Source organism: Pituophis catenifer, unplaced genomic scaffold (genome assembly GCF_029215685.1).
Source record: "Pituophis catenifer annectens isolate HBS135680 unplaced genomic scaffold, rPitCat1.0.hap2 SCAF_6, whole genome shotgun sequence".
In the NCBI taxonomy this organism is placed as follows: Eukaryota; Metazoa; Chordata; class Lepidosauria; order Squamata; family Colubridae; genus Pituophis; species Pituophis catenifer.
Genome location: NW_027256886.1, coordinates 38,286,602 through 38,308,306, shown reverse-complemented (window position 1 = coordinate 38,308,306; position 21,705 = coordinate 38,286,602). Strand labels below are relative to the sequence as shown.

Sequence of the window (21,705 nt, the reverse complement as noted above, 5' to 3'; positions counted from 1 at the left end):
ATTGTATAGCTGTAATTAGAACTGCAGAAAAAAAAATTACTACCAACCTGCCTTCCACTGAGGACCTGTATAGAGGGCTGTGAAAATATTTACAGTTCCCTCGCATCCTGGACATAAACTGTTTCAACCCCTACCCTCAGAATGACACTATAGAGCACTGCACACCAGAACAATTAGACACAAGAACAGGTTTTTCCCAAATGCCATCACTTTGCTAAACAAATAATTCCCTCAACACTGTCAATCTAGTTACTAAGTCTGCATTACTATTAATCTCATTGTTCCTATCACCAATCTCCTCCCACTTATGACTGTATGACTGTAACCTTGTTGCTGGTATTGTTAAGATTTATATTGACTGTTTCCCTATGACTATCATTAAGTGTTGTACCTTATGATTCTTGACGAATGTATCTTTTATTTTATGTACACCTAGACCGTATGCACCAAGACAAATTCCTTGTGTGTCCAATCTCACTTGAATTCTATTCTAAAAGTCTGTTCTATACTGTTCTATACTAACAGTCTGTTTCTGTTCTATACTGGCTTATAGTTGTTATAACCAATGTGAGGGTCAAATATGGTTATTTTCTTTTCTTGTGAGCCTCAGGGCGCTTTATGATGAGCAGGCAATATGGAATCCAGAGTGTGGAACTTACTTGAACATAGCAATGAGGAGATTGAGAAGGAGAATGTTGGTGAAGAGTAGGTACAAACAAAGCAAAATTACTGTCAGCCACTCTGGAAAAATGGGCTTCTTGTTGGCTTCACTGCTCTCTGGACATTTGGGCTTGTATGGATCAGTCCCATTTGGGCTGCACTGATCAAAATTGAAATTCACTCCTGTTAGAAAACATAGTAAAGCCAACAAGCACTGGGTGTCACAGCAATAAGAGGAAGGTCATCTATGCACAATGTACCATACTATATTGCCATACAAACAATAGGAATCTATCATTATAAAGGCTTTAAAAATCTTTTTTAATGGAAAGGCCTGGGATGAATGACTCAACCCTCTATGATCTGATTTTTAAAAGGTAGTGCTAAATAGGAGAGATGATTCAGATGTGCACACACTATGAACAGCTATTAAGATGTGCTGTCACTGAAATGCTGCCAGGGATGGCTCACAACTTATCTGAGGACCTTGTGGTTATTTGGCTTGCTATTTATAGCCAGAGACTAAAATATGAGCCCTGGAACACAGCAATGTAATTGTTTTGGGATTAAGGAAGAGTGTATCATGAGGCACATACTTCATATGTTATTTAAGCAGACCAGAACTGGATTAAAAAAGAGAGTTTCATTTGGTTAAACTTCTCTCATATAAAGCCGAGCTAAATGGCAGTGTTTCTTTTTATGCTGCAGCTTTATCTGGTATGGCATCATCATTCACAATTATCTATCCTGTCAGCCATTTATTCATAGTTTTATTGATTTTTGCACACTATGAAATTTGTACAAACACTTCTCAGAGAAGGTCATTGATTGGATAAGATGTTTAGTGATGAAAAGTTTGTCATTATCACAGTCAAACAAACTGAACCTTCGTCGTCCAGAGTATAAAATAATTCTGTACTCCATACCATCAACATAGGAGGGGATCTGTCCAAATAATGTCAAGTACGAATGGTAAAAAACACCTCGGAAGATCCAGTCTACCCGCTTCTCGTTGTGGATTAGGATAGCTTGTTTGGCTACTCCAAAGGATACAATCCAAACAGCCAAGAGGAAGAGGAAAAAGAAGATATCCTTCATCTGTAAACCCACCAAACAAAGCAGAAAGAACGTCTTTGGTTCAGGCCTCTTCATCAGAAAAAGTGAATTATGAAAAATTACTTTTAAGCTTCCATGGTGTTTATTAATAGAAACTACAACTTACCATTCTCTTCACTATAATAATCTTCGGACCAAGAGTTTTACTGATTGTGAATATGTGCAATAGACGCAGGCAGAAAATAATGAAAGCTAGGGATAGTACAATTCTTCCAGGGTACAAGGTTGCTGGGAACCATCTTAGCGCAAAGGATAGAAACAAAAATACATATATTAATTGTAGTACCAATGTAACATTGGAGCAATGTTCCCAAAGATTCCTTAATTATAAGGACGTCTCTGTTGCCAAAGGTTACAGAATGAAGTAATATTTTTCTTAAGGTAAACAATCATTCACACAAAGAGGATTATGCATATATTCCCTCTATAGCAATATTTCATGGCATGCTTAGCATATTAACCAAAATATGAAAAAGACTCAAAGAAATTGTGGATTAACAGGAAAGTAAATCTCTTATAGGAAAAGACTAACCAGAAAGGCTATATATTCAGGACAATTCTCTGTCCAACTGATCAAAGAGCTAACAAAGGGGAATTGCATATAAATGAAACGTCCTCATATGTAGAGTTAAAAGGAAAGGATTGGAATTCTAAGGCATATGTTGAGAGAATGTGATATAAACTTAAGTCTGATCTTAGGGCATGTGCAGCAAAAGAAACTGGGTGAAAATTATTTGCATTTTGATTACTTTTTCTTCTATACTTTATATCAAGTAGATTTATTAAAATAGTAATTAGCATAATGAAACAATCCTCCCACCTTCCACCAATTTTTTCTTTGAAAAATAGGATAACCATACACAGGGACTTACCTACAGACCAATCCAACTATAAAGATCAGAATGGCACACGCATCCAGTTTATTCCAGAAATCACTGAAATATAAAGAAGCCATTTTGACCAAGCCAAACCCATCAGGATCACAAAAAAGCTAAAGAAAGAAAGAAAGAAAGAAAGAAAGAGAGAGAGAGAGAGAGAGAGAGAGAGAGAGAGAGAGAGAGAGAGAGAGAGAGAGAAAGAAAGAAAGAAAGAAAGAAAGAAAGAAAGAAAGAAAGAAAGAAAGAAAGAAAGAAAGAAAGAAAGAGGGAGGGAGGGAGGAAGAAAAAATAAGGATTTACCATGGGTTGGTTCAGACATTGTGATCCTGCTAATAATCTACAGCATATTGAAAAGAGTGCTCCCTCTTCTCCCATCTCATGCACTCGTCTAAAAAAGATTTCTGAAGTTGTTAAATCACACTTTTTATTACACTGAAACTAGCCCATGGGTTAATCCGATTTTGAATTAGGATATTGAATGTAATGTCCTTAAATAGTTAGGTAGGTTTTTTTCTATTAAACAGAGAAAACTTTCCTACAATATAGAACAATAACGCGAGGCTGGCTCCAGGGGATTATAAATGCTTCGCTGGGTGAGGGTGACTTCCCCGCCGCCTTGAAAGAGGCGGTGGTGAGGCCTCTCCTCAAGAAGCCTTCCCTGGACCCGGCAATGTTAGTTAATTATCGTCCGGTCTCCAACCTTCGTTTTGTGGCGAAGGTTGTCGAGAGTGTGGTTGCGCAACAGCTTCCCCAGCACCTGGATGAAACAATGTATCTGGATTCGTTCCAGTCGGGCTTCAGGCCCGGGTACAGCACGGAAACAGCATTGGTCGTGTTGGTAGATGATCTCTGGAGAGCTTGGGACAGGGGGTGCTCCTCTGTCCTGGTCCTGTTAGACTCTCAGCGGCTTTTGATACCATTGACCATGGTATCATGCTGCACCGGTTGGAAGAGTTAGGGGTGGGGGACACTGTACTACGGTGGTTCTCCTCCTTTCTCTCCAGCCGGTTGCAGTCTGTGTTGGCAGGGGGGCAGAGGTTGACCCCGAGGCCCCTCATATGTGGGGTGCCACAAGGGTCGGTCCTCTCGCCCCTTTTGTTCAACATTTATGTAAAGCCGCTGGGCGAGATCATCCATGGTTTCAGGGTGAAGTACCACCAGTACGCTGATGACACCCAGCTGTACATTTCCACCCTGGACCACCCCAACGATGCCCTTGAAGTGATGTCCTGGTGTCTGGAGGCCGTGCGGATTTGGATGGGGAGGAACAGGCTCAGGCTCAACCCATCCAAGACCGAGTGGCTGTGGTTTCCGACGTCCCGATATAGTCAGTTGACGCCATTGCTGATTATTGGGGGTGAATCGCTGGTCCCCACGGAGAGGGCTCGCAACTTGGGTGTCCTCCTGGATTCACGGCTGTCTTTAGAAGAGCACCTGACGGCCGTGACCGGGAGGATCTTTCATAAGGTTCGCCTGATTCGCCAGTTGCGTCCCTTTCTGGATCGGGACTCCCTACACACAGTCACTCATGCCCTCGTCACCTCCCGCCTGGACTATTGTAATGCTCTCTACATGGGGCTCCCCTTGAGGAGCACCCAGAGGCTCCAACTGGCGCAGAGTGTGGCCACGCAGGTGGTTATGGGAACAATATGGCGCTCCCGTGTGATACCTCTCCTGCGCGAGCTGCACTGGCTCCCGGTAGTCTTCCGGGTGCGCTTCAAGGTTTTGGTTATCACCTTTAGAGCGCTCCATGGCTTAGGACCTGGTTATTTATGGGACCGCCTACTACCACAAACAGCCTCCCACCGGCTGGTACACTCTCATAGAGAGGGGCTCCTCCAGGTGCCGTCAGCCAAACAATGTCGACTGGCGGCCCCCAGGGGGAGGGCATTCTCTGTGGGGACACCTACTGTCTGGAACGAGCACCCCCCGGAGATACGGAGGATCCCGGATCTGTGCACTTTCCGCCGTGCTCTTAAGACCCTCCTATTCCAGCAGGCCGGCCTGGCCTAATTTTCTCCCCTTTCTTTTAAATTTTTTAAACTGAAATTTTAATTTGTTTTTAAATTATTGGGAATTTTAATTGTCTTGGGCGAAATTATTTAATTTGGTTTTAATTATGTTTTTTAACTTTTGTATTTATGTGTTTTATTCTGTGCCTGTTCACCGCCCTGAGTCCTTCGGGAGTAGGGCGGTATACAAATTTAATAAATGAAATGAAGTGAAAATAAAATCAATACCATCTCAAAATGACATATACAGGCCGCCTTTCCTTAAGATCTCAGAGTAGATAGATACATATACTATATTATGTCATGCTTCCATGTATGGGTATTTCACATGAGTTCTCTATTTTTACGTGGTGCATGTCCTCTGAGATATTTTCAATTATATTGACCACTAGCAAGCACCACATTACTGGTTTCAACTTCACTGGGAATTGTCAGACATGGTTAGCCGTATCTTATTCTATGGAGTTCATAGTCTCTACTGGGAACTCCATTGTGTAACATCTGGCTACCTGCATCTGACAGTTCCCAATAAGGATGGAAATGGTAATGCAATGTCTCCTAGTGGTCAATGACAAATAACAGTCTGAAGCTAAAGAGCAATGTTGTATTGATTTGTGCAACAATACCTGCCGGGCCTCTTCACACACTAAGGAGAAAAGCCAGAAATAGATGACATATTCTGGCCAGGATGGAGTTGACTGGAAATCTGTCATCAACACAAAAGCATATAGGCAGAGAAAACTGAAGTAGGAAAGGATGTTGAGGTGGAAGATGACCACAGGGGCAGTGAAGAAAGCTCGGAAGCGGTTTAAATCAGTAGTTGGCTGGATCCTCTTTTTTCTGTGAATGGAAAGAATCGCAGATTGGCCTGACTGTACTTACAGAAAGAAGTCAATTTTGCATACCTCTTCCACATATCACTATGTTTACTGTATGGTTATGACTGAAATACCACATGGGCAGTCTTACTCTTTGTCAATGATCTTGACAAAGCCCCTCCCTGTCAAGATTCACCTTGGATAATTGCTGACAATGCTTATATCCAGCTTAAAAAATTGTGCCAACTTTAGAATAGCAAGAATACCCCATAGGTTATGCATACATAAAAGGCATCTGTTAACATGAGAACTATCTCTAGACATAGCAAAAATACAGGTGCATGCTTTTGTTGACTAATGAACCGAATTTGATTCTGTGTTTTATTAGTTTCAAGTTGGACATAAATCTGTATATTGCTGGATCATTTTACTAGAAAACAGAAAATACTCATCCATTTGTTCTATATATTGTATAGATTTCAACAATTTATAAAATAAAGAAGCTGACTTCTCTTATGAAAGACACACACTGTAGAAAAACATAACTGAAGCTGCTTCACACATAATACTAATATGGCTATAAAAGGGAAAATAACATCTAATAGCTAAGATGTGTTTTACTTGCATTTAGTACAGAACAGTGGTGGGTTGCTACTGGTTTGCTCCGGATTGGGCGAACCGGTAGCGGCAGTGATGGGAGGCTCCGTCCATCCGGCCAGCCGTCTCTGCGTATGCACAGAAGCATTGCACACAAGGGCACACACCCATGAGCAAATCAGTAGCGACGGGATTTGAATCCCACTACTGGCAGAGATCTGGCATTTTACAGCCCCCGGGCAGCATCTGGCCCTTTGGCTGTCCCTACCCAGCTTGCATGAGATCGAATGGATATTAGAAATCAAATGTAAATAAGTGGATGGGAGAAGCAGCTAAGTCCAGTCCAGCTCTGTGCAGCCACTGTGTGGTCCTTCAGTCAGCTGGTGGCCGTGGGAGGGCATGGAGAGAAAGTGCTTCTTTGCATCCATGTAGTACTCATCTCTTGCTTGAAGCAGCTTGATGAGGCAGCGGAGGTGGTCATTGCATGAGGGGGGCGTTATCTCGGTCAACATGTGACCTAGCGGGCGAATGGTCAAAGCACAGCCAGGAACTATTCGCTAGTTCTCCACAACAGATCCAGTTCCTATTATGGCCCTTGAGAAAATTACCCCTGATCTGGTATAAGGATGATAAATGTAAATATTAGATAACATATAAGTTAATCATCATTTTAGAGAAGAGTAGGGTAATTAGTCGGTTGCCCACATCTGAATTTTGCCCTAGTGGTATTTTTGGGGAGGTGAGATGAAGTTACAAAGTCCTATAAATCTCCCAGTACTGCCATAAAATAGTACAGTCAAGTTCTGCAAATACCTGAAAGTTATGAGGCCCGTATAGAGAAGAGGGAAGAACAGCATGCATAGGATGACCTGACATATCCCATTATCGACACTCAGCTTTCCCCACCAAACTCTGGTTAGGAAGGCCTGAAAAGAGAAGTGACATGAGAGTTAGATATCCTGGATATGGGAATCGGTTTGCAGAGAAGAATGAGAATGAACTCACCAAGGAACTTAGGACAAAAGGATGAGGCTAAGTAATGGATAGCTAATTATCCTATACACATTGGCTGTGTTCTAGCAGGAAAAGATGAGGTCACCATGTGTGTAACCAAGCATGATACAAAATGCTGAGCTGACTTATAAGCAAGGAATCTTGCCAAATCGCAACAGAACTAGGAAAAATATAATCCAGGCATGATGGGCTACTAAATGACAGCTTGACTCCATGTTTCTGACTAGAAACATATGCTTCCAAAATAGCATTGTTTTGTTTCTCTTGTAAAAGTTGCATTTCAATTTTTCCCAAAATTTTAAGAGGTTTTTTTTTCCCCCATAATTTTTTTCTTGGATGTCTTTTTTAAAGTGCTACTACTTAGAAATGTGGTTGATTGTGTCAAAAATGTAACCTAGGTCTGTTTAGTGTGAAATTAGTCATGCTATCATCTGGTTTAGAAATACTGCTTATGAAACAGTGATGCCTTTATATAATATTCCCCTATCCCCACTTCAACTTCAATTGCCTGCTCAACAATTCTGTATCATTATTTGTTTTCCGATGCCATTTCACTGGTCCAGAGTTTCTGTACTGTAGTGCAAACCATGGAACATCTTGTGCCATGAAGCTACAGAAGCAAATAGCATAGGCACTTATGCAGTTGTGGAAAGAAAGCATCAGAATTCTATTTAAGATATTCATTTAAGATATTCTATTTAAGATATCCTTGGGGGTTTAGCCACAGTAGGGTGTGTCTGAGTGTGTCTGTATAAATACATAGACACTGCCATCTAGGAGAGGTGGATCCTCCAGCACAGTGTTTCTCAATCTGGAAAATAGGTGGACTTCAACTTCCAGAATTCCCCAGAAAGCTTGCTGTGAATTTTGGAAGTTAAAAGTTCACATTCATTGTCCAGGTTGAGAAACACTACAGGAGTAACCGAGAAAGGTGATCAAATTGATATGGATATAGTGGGTGATGTTTGCTCAGCAATGCAATCATTCCTTAGTAAAGGTTTTATATGCAGAGGCTACATATTGTGCAACCGGCAATAAATAAGGCTGGAAAGAGCTGCTTATATCCATGTTTTAAAAAATGATTCAGTAGGAATCTGACTTTTTATTCATTTTATCCTTTTAAAATCCATTATTCTGCACTCTAGAGAAAAAGTTTTGACCTTCTGGGTAGCCTATTTTCAAAAGAATACAATCATATCCTCCCATAGTCTTCCTTAAGAATAAATATTCCCACTTTTTTCCACCTTTTTTCATATTATGTAGCTTGTAGTCCTCTGATGATCCTTGCTTTTTTTTCAAAAAGCTACTTCAGTTCATCTGAATTCTTCTCAATGTGTGGTACCCAGTATTTAATATAACAGTTGAGATAGGATCTTGATCCACATGAAATACTGTACAATGGTTTGTTTCCCTTAATTTGGAATCAAAACAAAAGTATTGTATTCTTTGTTGCCTGAAGGGATCATAAGAAAGTAAGTCACACCTGAACACCCCCATGAGAAACAAACTTCATATTTTTGCCTTCCAGAGCTAACTGAAGGCATGTGGTCTTTCCCCAGGCATCAGAGACCCGGATCAGGAGATTCTGGGCTCTTTCTTCATCCTTCCGACAACATTCTGTGAAGACACCTAGAAAAACAAGCAAGGGAGAAATAGTTATAACTTCTATCACATTCTTGCCCCAATTTTTTATATGGAATGCAGAGGCATTTTAGCTTCAAAAGCCTATAAAGTAACTTATATTGAAAGATAACAAAGTTCCCTGGGCCCACATAACTGATTTTTATAGATAAGGCTAAGAGAAGTAGAAAGGTAACAGTTATATTTTGTTGGCAATCTCATCATGAAAGATAATTTCATGATCTTTATTCTATAAATTAAAGGACATCCATAATTCATGTCAGTAACATTTATTTTTCTTCATCACAAACATCATTATTAAAGCCAGTAGTATATTAAAAAAAAATTAACTTCAAGATAGGCCTTATTAGTCTGATTGATAACCCAGACAATATTACTGTAGTCCTTGGTGCTCTCTCAGTTTGGCTGTTTTTTTGGCAGGCCTTTCATTGTTCAACTAGGTAATGTCATCAGTAAGGAGTAAGGAATGGGGTTTGCTCTCAGTTTATATTCTGGATGCTTGCCCTGTCAGTGTTGGGAGTGGTCTTTGTGGTTTCATCCAGTGGTGGGATTCAAAAAATTTTACTATGGGTTCTGTGGGTGTGGCTTGGTGGGCGTGGCAGGGGAAGGATACTGTAAAATCTCCATTCCCTCCCCACTCCAGGGGAAGGTTACTGCAAAATCCCCATTTCCTCCCAATCAGCTGGGACTCGGGAGGCAGGGAATAGATAGGAGTGGGGCCAGTCAAAGGTGGTATTTACCAGTTCTCCGAACTACTCAAAATTTCCGCTACTGGTTCTCCAGAACTGATCAGAACCTGCTGAATACCACCTCTGATTTCATCCTTGATTAGGTTGTTATTTACTGTTTGATTGTTTAGCTTAGTTTATCGTTCCTTGTTTGGGTATTGTTTATGGCTTGAAGTTTCAGCAAGCAAAATAGGAAAATGCTATGATATTAGTTTAGTACTGAAATATTCTATGGCAATTGTCCTATCTGGAATCAAAGCAGCTGCTGTTCACATGAATGGAACTGGAGTAGCACTTATTACAGTTTCTTTGTTTGAAGCTGAAAGAGTTGTGTATGAATAGCTGTCCCCAGTAAAATTGTAAAGAATTGAATAAAGCCTGGTTGAACGATGTGATAACAATAACTCAACAAAACCAACCTAGACTCACCTACAGCTCGGTGCTCATACTTCTCTGCCAGGGTTAGCATTTCCTCACAACTGTCAGTGTCGTTTTCCTCCTTAGATATTTCCTTCAGCATATTGCTGCAGGCCAATGCTGCTGCAATACAATCTCGGCTCTGAAGCAATAGGACAAGTTAGCACAAAAACAATACTTCTGGCTCCAAGTAGATTGTATTAATTTTGAGAGTCTGTTTGGGAAGAGAGAATGCACATTCCCAGATTGCAGGTATTCTTGCTATCCTCCTTCTCAATGCTCTATATCCTGGCTATGGCCCATTTCCCCTGAAATGGTAAATCTGTGTCTAAACTAAAACTCTTCTAATTGCAAGTTACATTTATGTACTGATGATCTCTGTTAATCACAGATATTGAAAAAGAACTTTCAATGGAAACATTTACAAAGCTACATTTATCACACCTAATCTGCATTTTCAACTTTATTACAAAGACAAAGGAGTTGGATTCAGCTCTGTGTAGAGATGGTTTGAAAGTAGAAAAATTTACCTGAGTCCAAATTATATCAGCCAACTCCTTGCGGTTTTGAACAATTGCCCATATAAGTAAATCCCGTACAGGATCTATGCTGAATGGTGTCTGAGCAGCAGAACGCCTATAGAATGCTTGAAGTTGTACCCCTTGCACCTATGGGAAATGAAATACCATCTTTAAGGAAATAACATCTCCTTGCACCTACACGAAGAAAATAGCATCCTCAAAAAGACAATCCATGTCAGGATTGTCAGAGCAAAAGACCTACATGAAAAAAAGTGCCCATAATAATAAAAGGGCAGGACTGAGGCAGCAGCCCAGGAAAAAACAAAATGCATCCCAAAACAGCATGGTTAATTTAGCACAGGGGTGTCAAACTCAATTTCATTGAGGGCTGCATCAGGGCTGTGGTTAACCTCGGGAGGCTGGGCCGGCGTGGCCAACTGGGTGGGCGTGGCCAGCTTGACACCACTCCGCAAACTGCTGGCATGTTTCCTCTTTGCACTTGGTAGGCTGGGCCGAAGCCATGCTGGCACAATCTTTCCTCTTCGTATTAGACTGGGCCAAAGTGATGCAGGTAGACCGGGCCAAAGCGACATGGGGAGACCGGGCCAAAGCGACATGGGGAGACCGGGCCAAAGTGACATGGGGAGACCGGGCTGAAGCGACATGAGGATATCAGGCCAAAGCGACACATGCCAGCCCCTTACATTTTCCAGAATGGCCCCACGGGCTGGATCCAACCACAACATGGGCTGGATCCAGCCCACGGGCCTTGAGTTTGACACCCCTGACTTAGCACAATAGAAATGTCCTCATCTCAAAAGCTTTTTGCTCTGCCCCCTCATGCCAAAACAACATTAACTACACTCTAATATTCCCTAATCACACTACTTAAAGACATTATTTCCTATGATATTCCACGACCCTTTCTGTTATCTTCTGTTGGATTTGAATTTCCATAGTTCCCAAACAGAATAACCATGATATTCCAAACAATCTGTTGGCGAAAGGTTACTGTCCATGTTTGTATCTTTCATCCATCAGATATTTCTCAGCAGATAGAGAAATAAATTATTTGTCTCCAAGAATAGTCCTCAAACTGATCTCTCACATTTAAAAAAAAAAAAAAAAAATCACTATTTTCTGTGTGCTACAAAATGCGAGGAAAAATGTGAATCTATTCTCACCATACCTAAGTCTTCCAAGGATGTTTCACAGAAATCAAATTCCTCACTTTCGGTTAGGGATTTCCCATTATTTTTACACTTTTCTATTTCTTTTCGTTGACTATTTCTGCACTCTTTAGCCTATCTTTCTTTCCTTTGCTTCTTTCACTTTCTATTGGTTTGTGTTCGTTTTTATGTTCTCTCTAAATCTTTTAATAAAATTTATTAAGAAAATGGAAGCAGAGTGATAGAAGAATGAACTGCTCTACTGTTCTGTGTTGAAATCCAAGAGTCATTTTATGGGTTTGCTAGCATAAAAATGCAGGGTACCTTGTTCTGAGGCACAGGAATGGGGAGATGAGGTTTCTCGGTGTTCTTCAGCTTTGGATACAGCTGTTGTGTGAAATCTCCCAGCAGTTCTCTCAGCACCTGGGATACATGATGCAGCTGGATCCTTGGCATTTTGGAGATGGCGGCACGCTCCTTCTCTTCCAGCAACACCTTCTGCAGCTTCCCGTAGAAGACGCTGGAGGTTGCCATGTTTTCATAGAGGTAGAGTAAAGTATCCCAGGTAACAAATTCCTTCAATTGTATACCTTGCTCGAAAAACAGCTTCACAAACTCTGGCTTGTTTGCTATGAGGGCAGCTGCCATCATTGGATGTAGATCAAAAGGCTGTTAAGCCAGGAAAACAACCAGAATGAGACAATATCAACACAAGTAAAATTGTTGTCCCCATGAAAGGGAGAAAAGGAAAAGGAATAAAAAGAGAAGTGCAAGTGTAGGGAGGATGCATGCATGACTCAGGTCAGCATCTGATAATGGCAGCTATAAGTCATTCCCTGCAGCAGAAAAAGCAAAAAAGCAAAAAAGATAAGAGGAAGGAATTGGATACCCAATATTCAGGTATTCTCATTACCATTTAGCCCACATTTACTTCTCATCTCATCAACATGCATTCATATCCAAGCTGTACTGGTGCTGACAAAGCATAGTATTTTTGTCTACAGCAAAAATACTCTCTTAAAAATCTTTTGTTTGATGTAGAAACATAACGGCCAAGACAACATCTAAGGACAATGTCTATAGCATCAGCAACCGTGTCCTATTTCAAGAAATAACTAATTATAGACAATTATCCAGTGTATATTATACAAGTACTAAGTGTGCATTACGTTAATACTAAGACTGGAAAATAAATGTGTCAGGTTCAGTAAATAACTTGGTAAACCCATCATATAAGGGGATTGCATCTGTATATATGATGCTAAACTAAGGCTGATTTTCCTGTGGCTTGTTTAAAAAATTGTGATCAGAGTCTTGCCAATGAGCCAACTGACTTTAGGTTGCTACATCAATTTCTGGTTTGTTTCCTCCTAAAAGGATGTAGAAGAGGGGGGCAAAAGGATAAACCAGAATTGTGGGTTCTGATAGAACAAATCTTGATATTGTAAATCAGAATTCATTGACCAGAAAGAAGCAAGTCATAATTTCAAACTAGGCTTGATTCTTACGATGGATTCCCTTCTCACTAAATAAATTATAGCTAAATATTATATATAAATGTGGCCATCAGGACAATATACTGCAGATCATGTGCAGCAAAGATACACAGAGTGATTGCAGTGCAAGGAAAGTCTCAACTGACAAGCTTGCTGTCAAACCAAGCTTGGTCCTCTAATCTAATCTAGGTAGCAGAGGACATGCTCACTATTAGCATGTCACCAGAAATCTCCCCACCTTCCATTCATGATCTTCGGTGAAAATCTCACTCCTGGCAATATCCACTCTGTTCCATGCCACTGCAAGCTTCAGCTGGTAGTCCCAGTTTTCATGGCCAAAGTGATCATGGCACCGGGAGGCTACAACAGAAGAAAAATCAAGAAAAGGTTTGGGCTGCAGCACAGTGTTGTTTACTGGGTTATTGTCAGGCTCCAAAAACCAAGGCATGTTTTGATTCTTCCAAGCAGATTTCTTTATTGTTCCACTCCTATAGTCATATACTTGCCAAACTAAACTACCATCCATGCAAAGCAGGGGTGTCAAACCGAAGGCCCAGGGGCCAGATCTGGCCCACAGGGTGCTTAGATCTGGCCCATGGGGTCACCCTGGAAACAGCAAAGGACTGGCCCATGGTGCCTCTGCCAGCAAAAATGGAGCTCGGGAACCCGTTTTCACTGGCAGAGTGCTTGGGCCACCACAGGTGCCCCCGACACAAGTGACGTCGAGCTGGCCATGCCCCCCCCAGGTCAAACACAACCCTGATGTGGCCCTCAATGAAATCAAGTTTGATGTAAAGCATCAAACCCCGATGTAAAGCATATATTCTGGGAACTTTTAGGAAGGAGCTATCTTCACCTTGTTTCTCTTACACAAACTGTCTGTGCTGAGTTGTCTCTTGCTCCTCTGGAATGCACTCCTTCCCTCCTGGGAATGCAGACTACATTCCATCACTTCTATTTACATAATTCCAGAATCCAACAGGAAACTTTAGGAAAATAGAAATACAGTATTTGTTTCGCAATGCAGATGTGCTCCAGGATCAAGATTCTCCTCTGGGCAATGGTTCTGGGAATTTATCTCATATGTACAATACTTAATGCTGCTTTCCAAAAGTTTGTTCCAGGCAGAAAAAGACTTTCTACCATAAATGTATATCTAATGCTGCTATTAAGAAAGCATGTGTTCATGCTAATATATTTTTAATTATACATTTTGTACAATTAAATAAATGAGCATTTCACAATTTTGTTCTGAAAATGTTGCAAATCAAATCTCTATTAGCCATGAGAATAATCAGTAGGGTTAGGCAACCTGGCATGTTCTAATGTCTAAGTTCCCAGATAATAGTCCAAACAACACATTTGGAGAATCCCAGACTGCCAATTACAGTTAATAATCTACCAAACAAATAAAGCATTTAGGCATTTCTGCTAAATCACCTTTTAGTTTTCTAGGTTTTATTCATCCTCTGGTTGAAATGTCACCATCAGAGTGTGATATTGGGCAATAGTTTTACTACTGTGTATTGTAATAGGCAGAATTTTGGGCCATTCACACAAAAATAAATGAATAGCTATTTTGGCCTGCTTTCATAGAATTGAAAAAGAGCATTTAGGCCATTACAGTAAGTCCAACTCTCTGTTCAAAATGAGGATACATAACCTGTATCCTAATTTAGTAATTGCTGTTCTCACCTTTGAGCATTGCTTGCAAAATGGCCACATCAATATCTTGCTGTCCATCCTTGCCTTCCCTGAAGATGGTCAGGAGCTGCTTGTTTCGTACAATATCCTGGATCTGAAAAGGGAAAAAAAATAATATACTATTCTAATAAACTGATCTGTCACAATTGTATTTAATGTGAGCATTTATTTTCAACTTTTTCACCTTTATAGTCTCAAATAAGAATACTCCCCCTTGTTTTTCTTTTTAAACCCTGAAACTGATTCTCTGTTTTTCCTAACACATAATGAAAAATGCAGCCCCTTCGTACTGAGGAAATATGAATATTTTCATACTTGTTATTTCAAGTATTGAAACACTTAGTAAACATAAAAGTGACAAAAAACACAATTGCTCTTTATAGGAGGCCAGTGTATCCTGAGCACATAGGGCTGACAGAAGATAGGTTACCTAAAGCTACAAATAAAAGTGTGTAGGTGAGATAAGAGCCTGACAAACTGAGTTTATCGTCAATATGCCATGCTGGTTACATTTATCTATTTGGGACCAACTCAAGACATTTGCTGCCAACTTGAGCTGTGCCAATTCAAGATATTTGAATCAGACCACAGATTTGGCTTCTGCCTCCCATGAAGGGAAGCCCATATTCCTGCAGGAGTAATCGCCTGGAATTTGCTCTGTTAGGAAACAATGGAAGAGGTTGAAGCAAAGCAGAGACTGACTCAGAAGGGGAATCAGCTATCCATTCTCTCTCCCTTTTCACTCTCTTTCTTTTTCCAGCATTCACTTTTCCACCTTTCTTTCTCCTAACAGAACAGGCTGCACTAGTACAACAGGCTGCTCTTATCTAAGACCTACATCAATGCAGGCTTCAATTGCTGCTTTCTTCTATCCTACTTCCATAGTCCACCTGAAAGGGCTCTTTTGTCAAATACACCCACTAGGATCAGTGCTATTTCACTTCTGATCAAATACAGGCTTCTAATACAGTAAGCTTTCCCTCAGGAATCATAGAAAGGTAACAGCCATTTTGAAAGGGTCCATAAAGGGGGATGTGATCTATGTATTCCCAATGTATATACTGTATATCATGCAAATATCAATAAGCGATTGATAAGCGATTCACAAGTTCCCTATGATACAATATCAATAAAATTTGAATAATGATCGGGATGGTCAAACTTACTTTTTTAGTCCATTCCACAATCTTGTTCTCTGTGAACAATTCATAGCTGTCCTTGAAAAATATACTCAATTTTTTCTGAATTAGGCAAATGCTTATTTTATGGCTGGGGAGATTAGACACTTGAGCAATGACATCAGCTACTCGACCAGAACCTTCCACAATCACACATGGTGTGCCATTGTTGATTGCATTATAGATTGTCTACAGAAAAAATAATTGGAATAAGTCAGCATTTGAGGTCATGTAATTTCATATTGCCAATGAATTAAGTGGCAGTACCAATGTCAATACCCTTCTGGATGGCCTTCAGTTTTTGCTATTTTCATTATCTGCAGCTCATTTGAATTGGTGAAAAAGAAAACTCTCCCAACCCATGTAGATTTCAGTGGAAGGTAAAACTAATTTTATAAAGCTGCAGCCACCAGCAAGCCTGCACACTATGGATTTATAAGGAATAAATTTTCAAGGTTAAATTTATTGTTTTGTTTGGGTAAAATTTGGATTACAGTTAAGTATCAATAATGGAATGCTTGATAATATTTATCAATTTCAGCAAAATATTGGGCAAAATATGATATTATTACTAGCAAGTTAATTCAATGTGGATTAGAAGGCATTATAATTATGTAGATACTGTACAATCAGTAACTGGGTCAAAAATCTTATTTCAAGAATTATAATTAATTAGTTAATGGTTTGTCATCTAACTGGAAGGAACATTTTTCTTGAACATTTTAAATTATTTGGATAAAGATTTGCAGATGAGTCAAACTGGATGGAGTAGCTAGAAAACAAATAATGTTCAAAATGATTGTGTTGACTGTAATTCAGAAATGGGTTTTAAAAAGCAGGATGTAATTTAACGAAACAAGTGCGAAGTTTTTTACTAACTAATCAAAAAATCAAATGCACAAATATATATAGATAATAATACTTGCAATAGCAGAATGGCTGCAAAAAGGGCAAATTCAACTTTAAAGTACTTCAGTCAACATATAGTGTTTTTAAATAACGGAAATAATAATTCTACTTTATTCCCTAGTAGTTGATTAGATCCAATCTCTAGTTCTGTATCCATCTGGGCACAACTGTAAGGCACAGTTCTAAGGAATAGGAGCAAGGAAGGGCAATGAGGCTGATCAGAAAGCTAGCAAATAATTCCTATGAGAAGAGACTGAAGGAATGGGGCGTGTTTAGCTTTGAAGAGAAGATAGAGTTGAAATTTGACCATATTCTTCAAATCCACGAAATAGTATTACATAAAAGACATTAAATTATAGGAAAGCACATTTTAATATAATGTTATATTAAAAAAAATTCTCTCTAACAAAGCGGAACTAATATTAAAAAGAGATAGTGGGCACTCTTTGTTGGATATGTTCATATGGAGGCAAGGCAAAGACAACTGCCTGGAATATTTTAATTAGGATTTATATTCAGTTCAGAGTCACGGGGTTGAATGTCTAAATGACCCTCTTCCTTCTCTATGATTCTATCATCACCAATATTAGCATGACTGGCTTGTCATTGCCCCTTGTCTACAATGATTCCTCTTGTCCTTTTAGCTCATTGAGAACTCAACAGGATCTTAACTTGCTTTCATTTCTCTTGAGCAACTACCACCATTCAAAACCTTATACTACAACAAACTCCTAACTATCCTTCTCTTAGAATCTCTTTCCTGTGATATACTTTCTTAGGAATTAGCAAGAACTCTATACACCATTATTGCTTTCATAACCATCCAGTTATCCTGACAGCCTACAGAGTACTTACATCAAGAGTCCCAGGGCCACCCTCCAGCACTACACAAACAATAGGTATTTTAATGGCAACTCCTGTGGAAAAAGAAAATAAAAGGCTCAGTCAGTTGTCCATGTATTTGAGTGTCCTCTGATCCCGGTATTCATTTCAACTGGATATTATGATGCATACAAATATTGATCCAGATTGGCAGTTATGAAACTAAATAGTGTCAAGATTCTAAAAAAAAATAGATTAAAAAACAATAACGCACTAGTTATTTTATAGCACTGGCATAAAAATAAACCCAGTCTCAGGTTACTGAGAGTTGTAGGTCTTTAGTCTGTCTCTAGTAGTCAGTCCCTTTATTTTTTTAGAAAAAAAATAGCGTAAATACTAAGTTGATGAACAATAAAAACAGAAACCCAACTTATTTTATAAAATTGACAAATTATTTATTATTAACCCTTATCATTTAATTATGTTTCCGTAGCTACAAAGTTCCTAATAATTTGGCATCAGAATTAGTGAGTGGAAGAAATTACATATTACAAGAGACACAGTATGAAGATACCATAATCTACTTCTCCAATAGCAGTACAGGTAGTTCTTGACTTACAGTCATTCATTTATTGACCAGTCAAAGTTCCAGCAGCAATGAAAAATGTGACTTACAACCAGTTTTTACACTTATGATTGTGACAGCATCCTTACAGTCACATAAACAAAATTTGGGCCGTTGGCAACCAGCATATATTTACAACAGTTGCATCATCCTGGGTCATGTGATAGCCATTTGCAACCATCCCAACCAGCTTTCAACAAAGTGGGGAAGCCAGATGGGGGAAGCCAGATTCACTTAATGACCATGTGATTCACTTAACAACTGCAATGGTTCTCTTAACAACCATGTCAAAAGAAGTTCTAACAACTGCCTTGCTTAGCAATGAAAATTCTGGTCTCAGTTGGGGTCATAAGTCAAGGACTGTCTGTACTGTCCCAATTATACCCTCTTACAACATTCCCAACTTGATATCCTCCAGATATGTTAAATTTTATTTGATAAAGTAATTAGTTATTCATCCTAAGATTCCAGATTTTTTGAGGACCTACATTTGTCATTTGAAATTAACAAGATTTAAGTGGAGAATTCATCACTAGGAGTTGATCCAGATGCCATGATCAGCAATATAGTCTATGCAAAAATATTTTAATGTTCTTGGTGTATAATATTTTTACCAGCAACAAGCTGGTAATTACCTTCTTTCACCTTGGTTTGCTCTGAAATGTATTTCTCAAGTTTGGTCCTCAAAGGGATCTCCACCCCATATTTCCCATGTGTTCCATCATCCACCAGAATGAAGTGTGAATGATTGCTATCCAGACAAGAAAGGCTTCCTTGGGTTTCCTCATCCAAAATATATTCTGCAGGGAAGCTACCCTAAAAATAAACAGGTTGAAAAAACCCACACAAATTTATATATTTATTTATCAGTTTTATATCCCATCTTCCAGCAGTAAAAAGTGGGGTATATACCATTCCCACCTCCTACTTTTCCCCACAACTACTCTGTTTTTCTTTACTGAGAATGAGTGGCTGACCTAAAGTTAGCCAGAAAGTATCAATGGCTGATGACAACCTGACATCTAGGTTTTCCTGATGCCAACCTAACACTTTACTTGCCACACCAACTGTCTCTCTTATCTGGGGTTCTATATTTGCTTGAGTTAGAATTTCCATACACAAATTTTCATTCCAATAACTCAGATAACTTTGTATCTCTTGTCCAACCATTTTCTGCAACAAGATGGTTGGATCCTTCTTCCTGTAGAAGGGATAGCAGAAGTGAGGATGAAAAGGGGAATCAAACTAGAATCCCTATGTAGCCACAAGAGAACTAAGTTCAACCCCCCTTGAGTGACATTGACCCTTATGTAACTCCAAGCAAGTGCTGACTGTTAGTTGAGAAGATTCTCGTACATAGGCTTTTAGCAATAAAACAATTTAATTGAACCTTCATGGTCTTTCATGCGTGACAGATCCTTTCTATCTCTTGTCCAATCATCTTCTGCAACAGCTTCTTTAACATATGGAAATTGTCTAACACTGCTGGATTAAGAGATACCCTCTTTAGGCAAGGGAACATCACCTCCATTAAAAGTGAATACTATTCCTTACATAAAAGGAATCATCTCTAGCCATATGAAGAAATTAGGTGAAACATAGATCCAGCCTGCAGATAATCAAATTCATAATAAATGAAATGGTAAAAATCACAATGACATTTTTTCCAGTTTGTTTCATAGCTCTTACTTTTTGCCTTCTGGAATAGAATGTTTTTATTAAGACTAAGAATAAAAATGCCATCCAACTCTATAATGTTCTCTACCTATATATGATAGGACACAGTGAGTAGACTATTATTGTGCTAACTGAGCTACATCCAAATAAAGTTCATAGGTACCAAAGATATAGAAACTTAGCGCCTAGCAGTATTTGCATCCCACCATTGTCTTTCTTCACATCCTTAATAGTATAAAGAAATACAAAGTTGTACAAGAGATGCTGATTTTTGCTATACTGTATTTATTATCTCTCATCTCAATCTACCTCCAACATCCTTTTCTCCAAGATAAATCCATATGGAGTTGTACTATGAATTACTAGTAATTCTTCTAATAGCATGGTCTGAAAATCCTTTTGGCTCACCGTGCGGCAGATGAGGCTATTACGGTTGTGTACTGTCCCCCAAGATGCAATGCCAATAGCGACAATTTCGCCTTTATAGGTGCTGCTCATAATAAAATCCTGTAGTGCTTCCCCTACTTGCTTCATCACACCAGTGTGAGAACCACCTGTAATGATCCAGGCGCCTGTAGAACAAAGATCCCAAGTGTATAAAATAGACAAGATGCTTTATTTCTCTATTTTTTTCCTCTGGGCCATGAAGAAATATTTTATTTATTTTTTAAGCAGAATATGTGCCTAAGTTGTTTTAGGTTAGGGTTTTTGACCCTCTGTTATGTATTTTTTTAAAATTCTAAACTTAATTCCCAATTTGCACTTTAATTAATGATTGTATTTTGTGTGCTTTTATTTATGGTAGATTGCTTTGGAACCCATCTGGGCTGAAAGCTAAAATAGCTTAGATAAAGAAATATGGATCCGGCAATATTGGCCAACTACTGTCCTGTCTCCAACCTTCACTTCATGGCGAAGGTTGTGGAGAGTGTGGTCGCGCGACAGTTCCCACAATTCCTGGAGGAAACATCTTATCTAGATCCGTTCCAGTCGGGTTTCAGGTCTGGGCACAGCACGGAAACGGCATTGGTTGCGTTGATTGATGATCTCTGGAGGGCTCGGGACAGGGGTTGCCCTTCTGTTCTGGTCCTGTTAGATCTCTCAGCGGCTTTTGATACCATCGACCATGGTATCATGCTGCACCGGCTGGAAGAGTTGGGGGTGGGAGGCACCGTGTTGCGGTGGTTCTCCTCCTTTCTCTCCGACCGGTCGCAGTTTGTGTTGGCAGGGGGGCAGAGGTCGACCTCGAGGCCTCTCATCTGTGGAGTGCCGCAAGGATCGGTCCTCTCACCCCTTCTGTTCAACATTTATGTAAAGCCGCTGGGCGAGATCATCCGTAGCTTCGGGGTGAGATACCACCAGTACGCTGATGACACCCAGCTATACATCTCCACCCCAGGCCACCCCAATGATGCCCTTGAAGTGATGTCCCAGTGCCTGGACGCTGTGCGGATCTGGATGGGGAGGAACAGGCTCAAGCTCAACCCTTCCAAGACTGAGTGGCTGTGGATATAGTCATCCCGGCATCCCGATATAGTCAGTTGACTCCATCACTTACTATTGGGGGAGAGTCTTTGGCCCCCACAGAAGGGGCTCGCAATCTGGGAGTCCTCCTGGATAGGCAGCTGTCCTTGGAGGAACATCTGACAGCTGTAACCAGGGGGACCTTTTGTCAGGTTCGCCTGATTCGCCAGTTGCGGCCCTTTCTTGATCGGGATTCCCT

At 39.9% G+C, this 21,705-nt stretch overlaps 1 protein-coding gene across 1 annotated transcript in view; it reads right to left on the bottom strand.

The window, feature by feature from the left end:
* TRPM2 (transient receptor potential cation channel subfamily M member 2) overlaps positions 1 to 21,705 on the bottom strand; it is a 42,678-nt gene that overhangs the window by 16,645 nt on the left and 4,328 nt on the right. Inside the window, exons 5-20 of the mRNA XM_070946438.1 lie at positions 20,391 to 20,554; positions 18,941 to 19,121; positions 17,714 to 17,775; positions 15,938 to 16,138; positions 14,763 to 14,865; positions 13,306 to 13,427; positions 11,896 to 12,240; positions 10,412 to 10,549; positions 9,894 to 10,023; positions 8,579 to 8,724; positions 6,895 to 7,007; positions 5,293 to 5,506; positions 2,649 to 2,767; positions 1,883 to 2,015; positions 1,587 to 1,758; positions 660 to 843 (exon numbers count right to left, since the gene is read on the bottom strand). Of these exons, the coding sequence (XP_070802539.1) occupies positions 660 to 843; positions 1,587 to 1,758; positions 1,883 to 2,015; positions 2,649 to 2,767; positions 5,293 to 5,506; positions 6,895 to 7,007; positions 8,579 to 8,724; positions 9,894 to 10,023; positions 10,412 to 10,549; positions 11,896 to 12,240; positions 13,306 to 13,427; positions 14,763 to 14,865; positions 15,938 to 16,138; positions 17,714 to 17,775; positions 18,941 to 19,121; positions 20,391 to 20,554 (2,527 nt within the window). The remainder of the gene's footprint in view (positions 1 to 659; positions 844 to 1,586; positions 1,759 to 1,882; positions 2,016 to 2,648; positions 2,768 to 5,292; positions 5,507 to 6,894; positions 7,008 to 8,578; positions 8,725 to 9,893; positions 10,024 to 10,411; positions 10,550 to 11,895; positions 12,241 to 13,305; positions 13,428 to 14,762; positions 14,866 to 15,937; positions 16,139 to 17,713; positions 17,776 to 18,940; positions 19,122 to 20,390; positions 20,555 to 21,705) is intronic.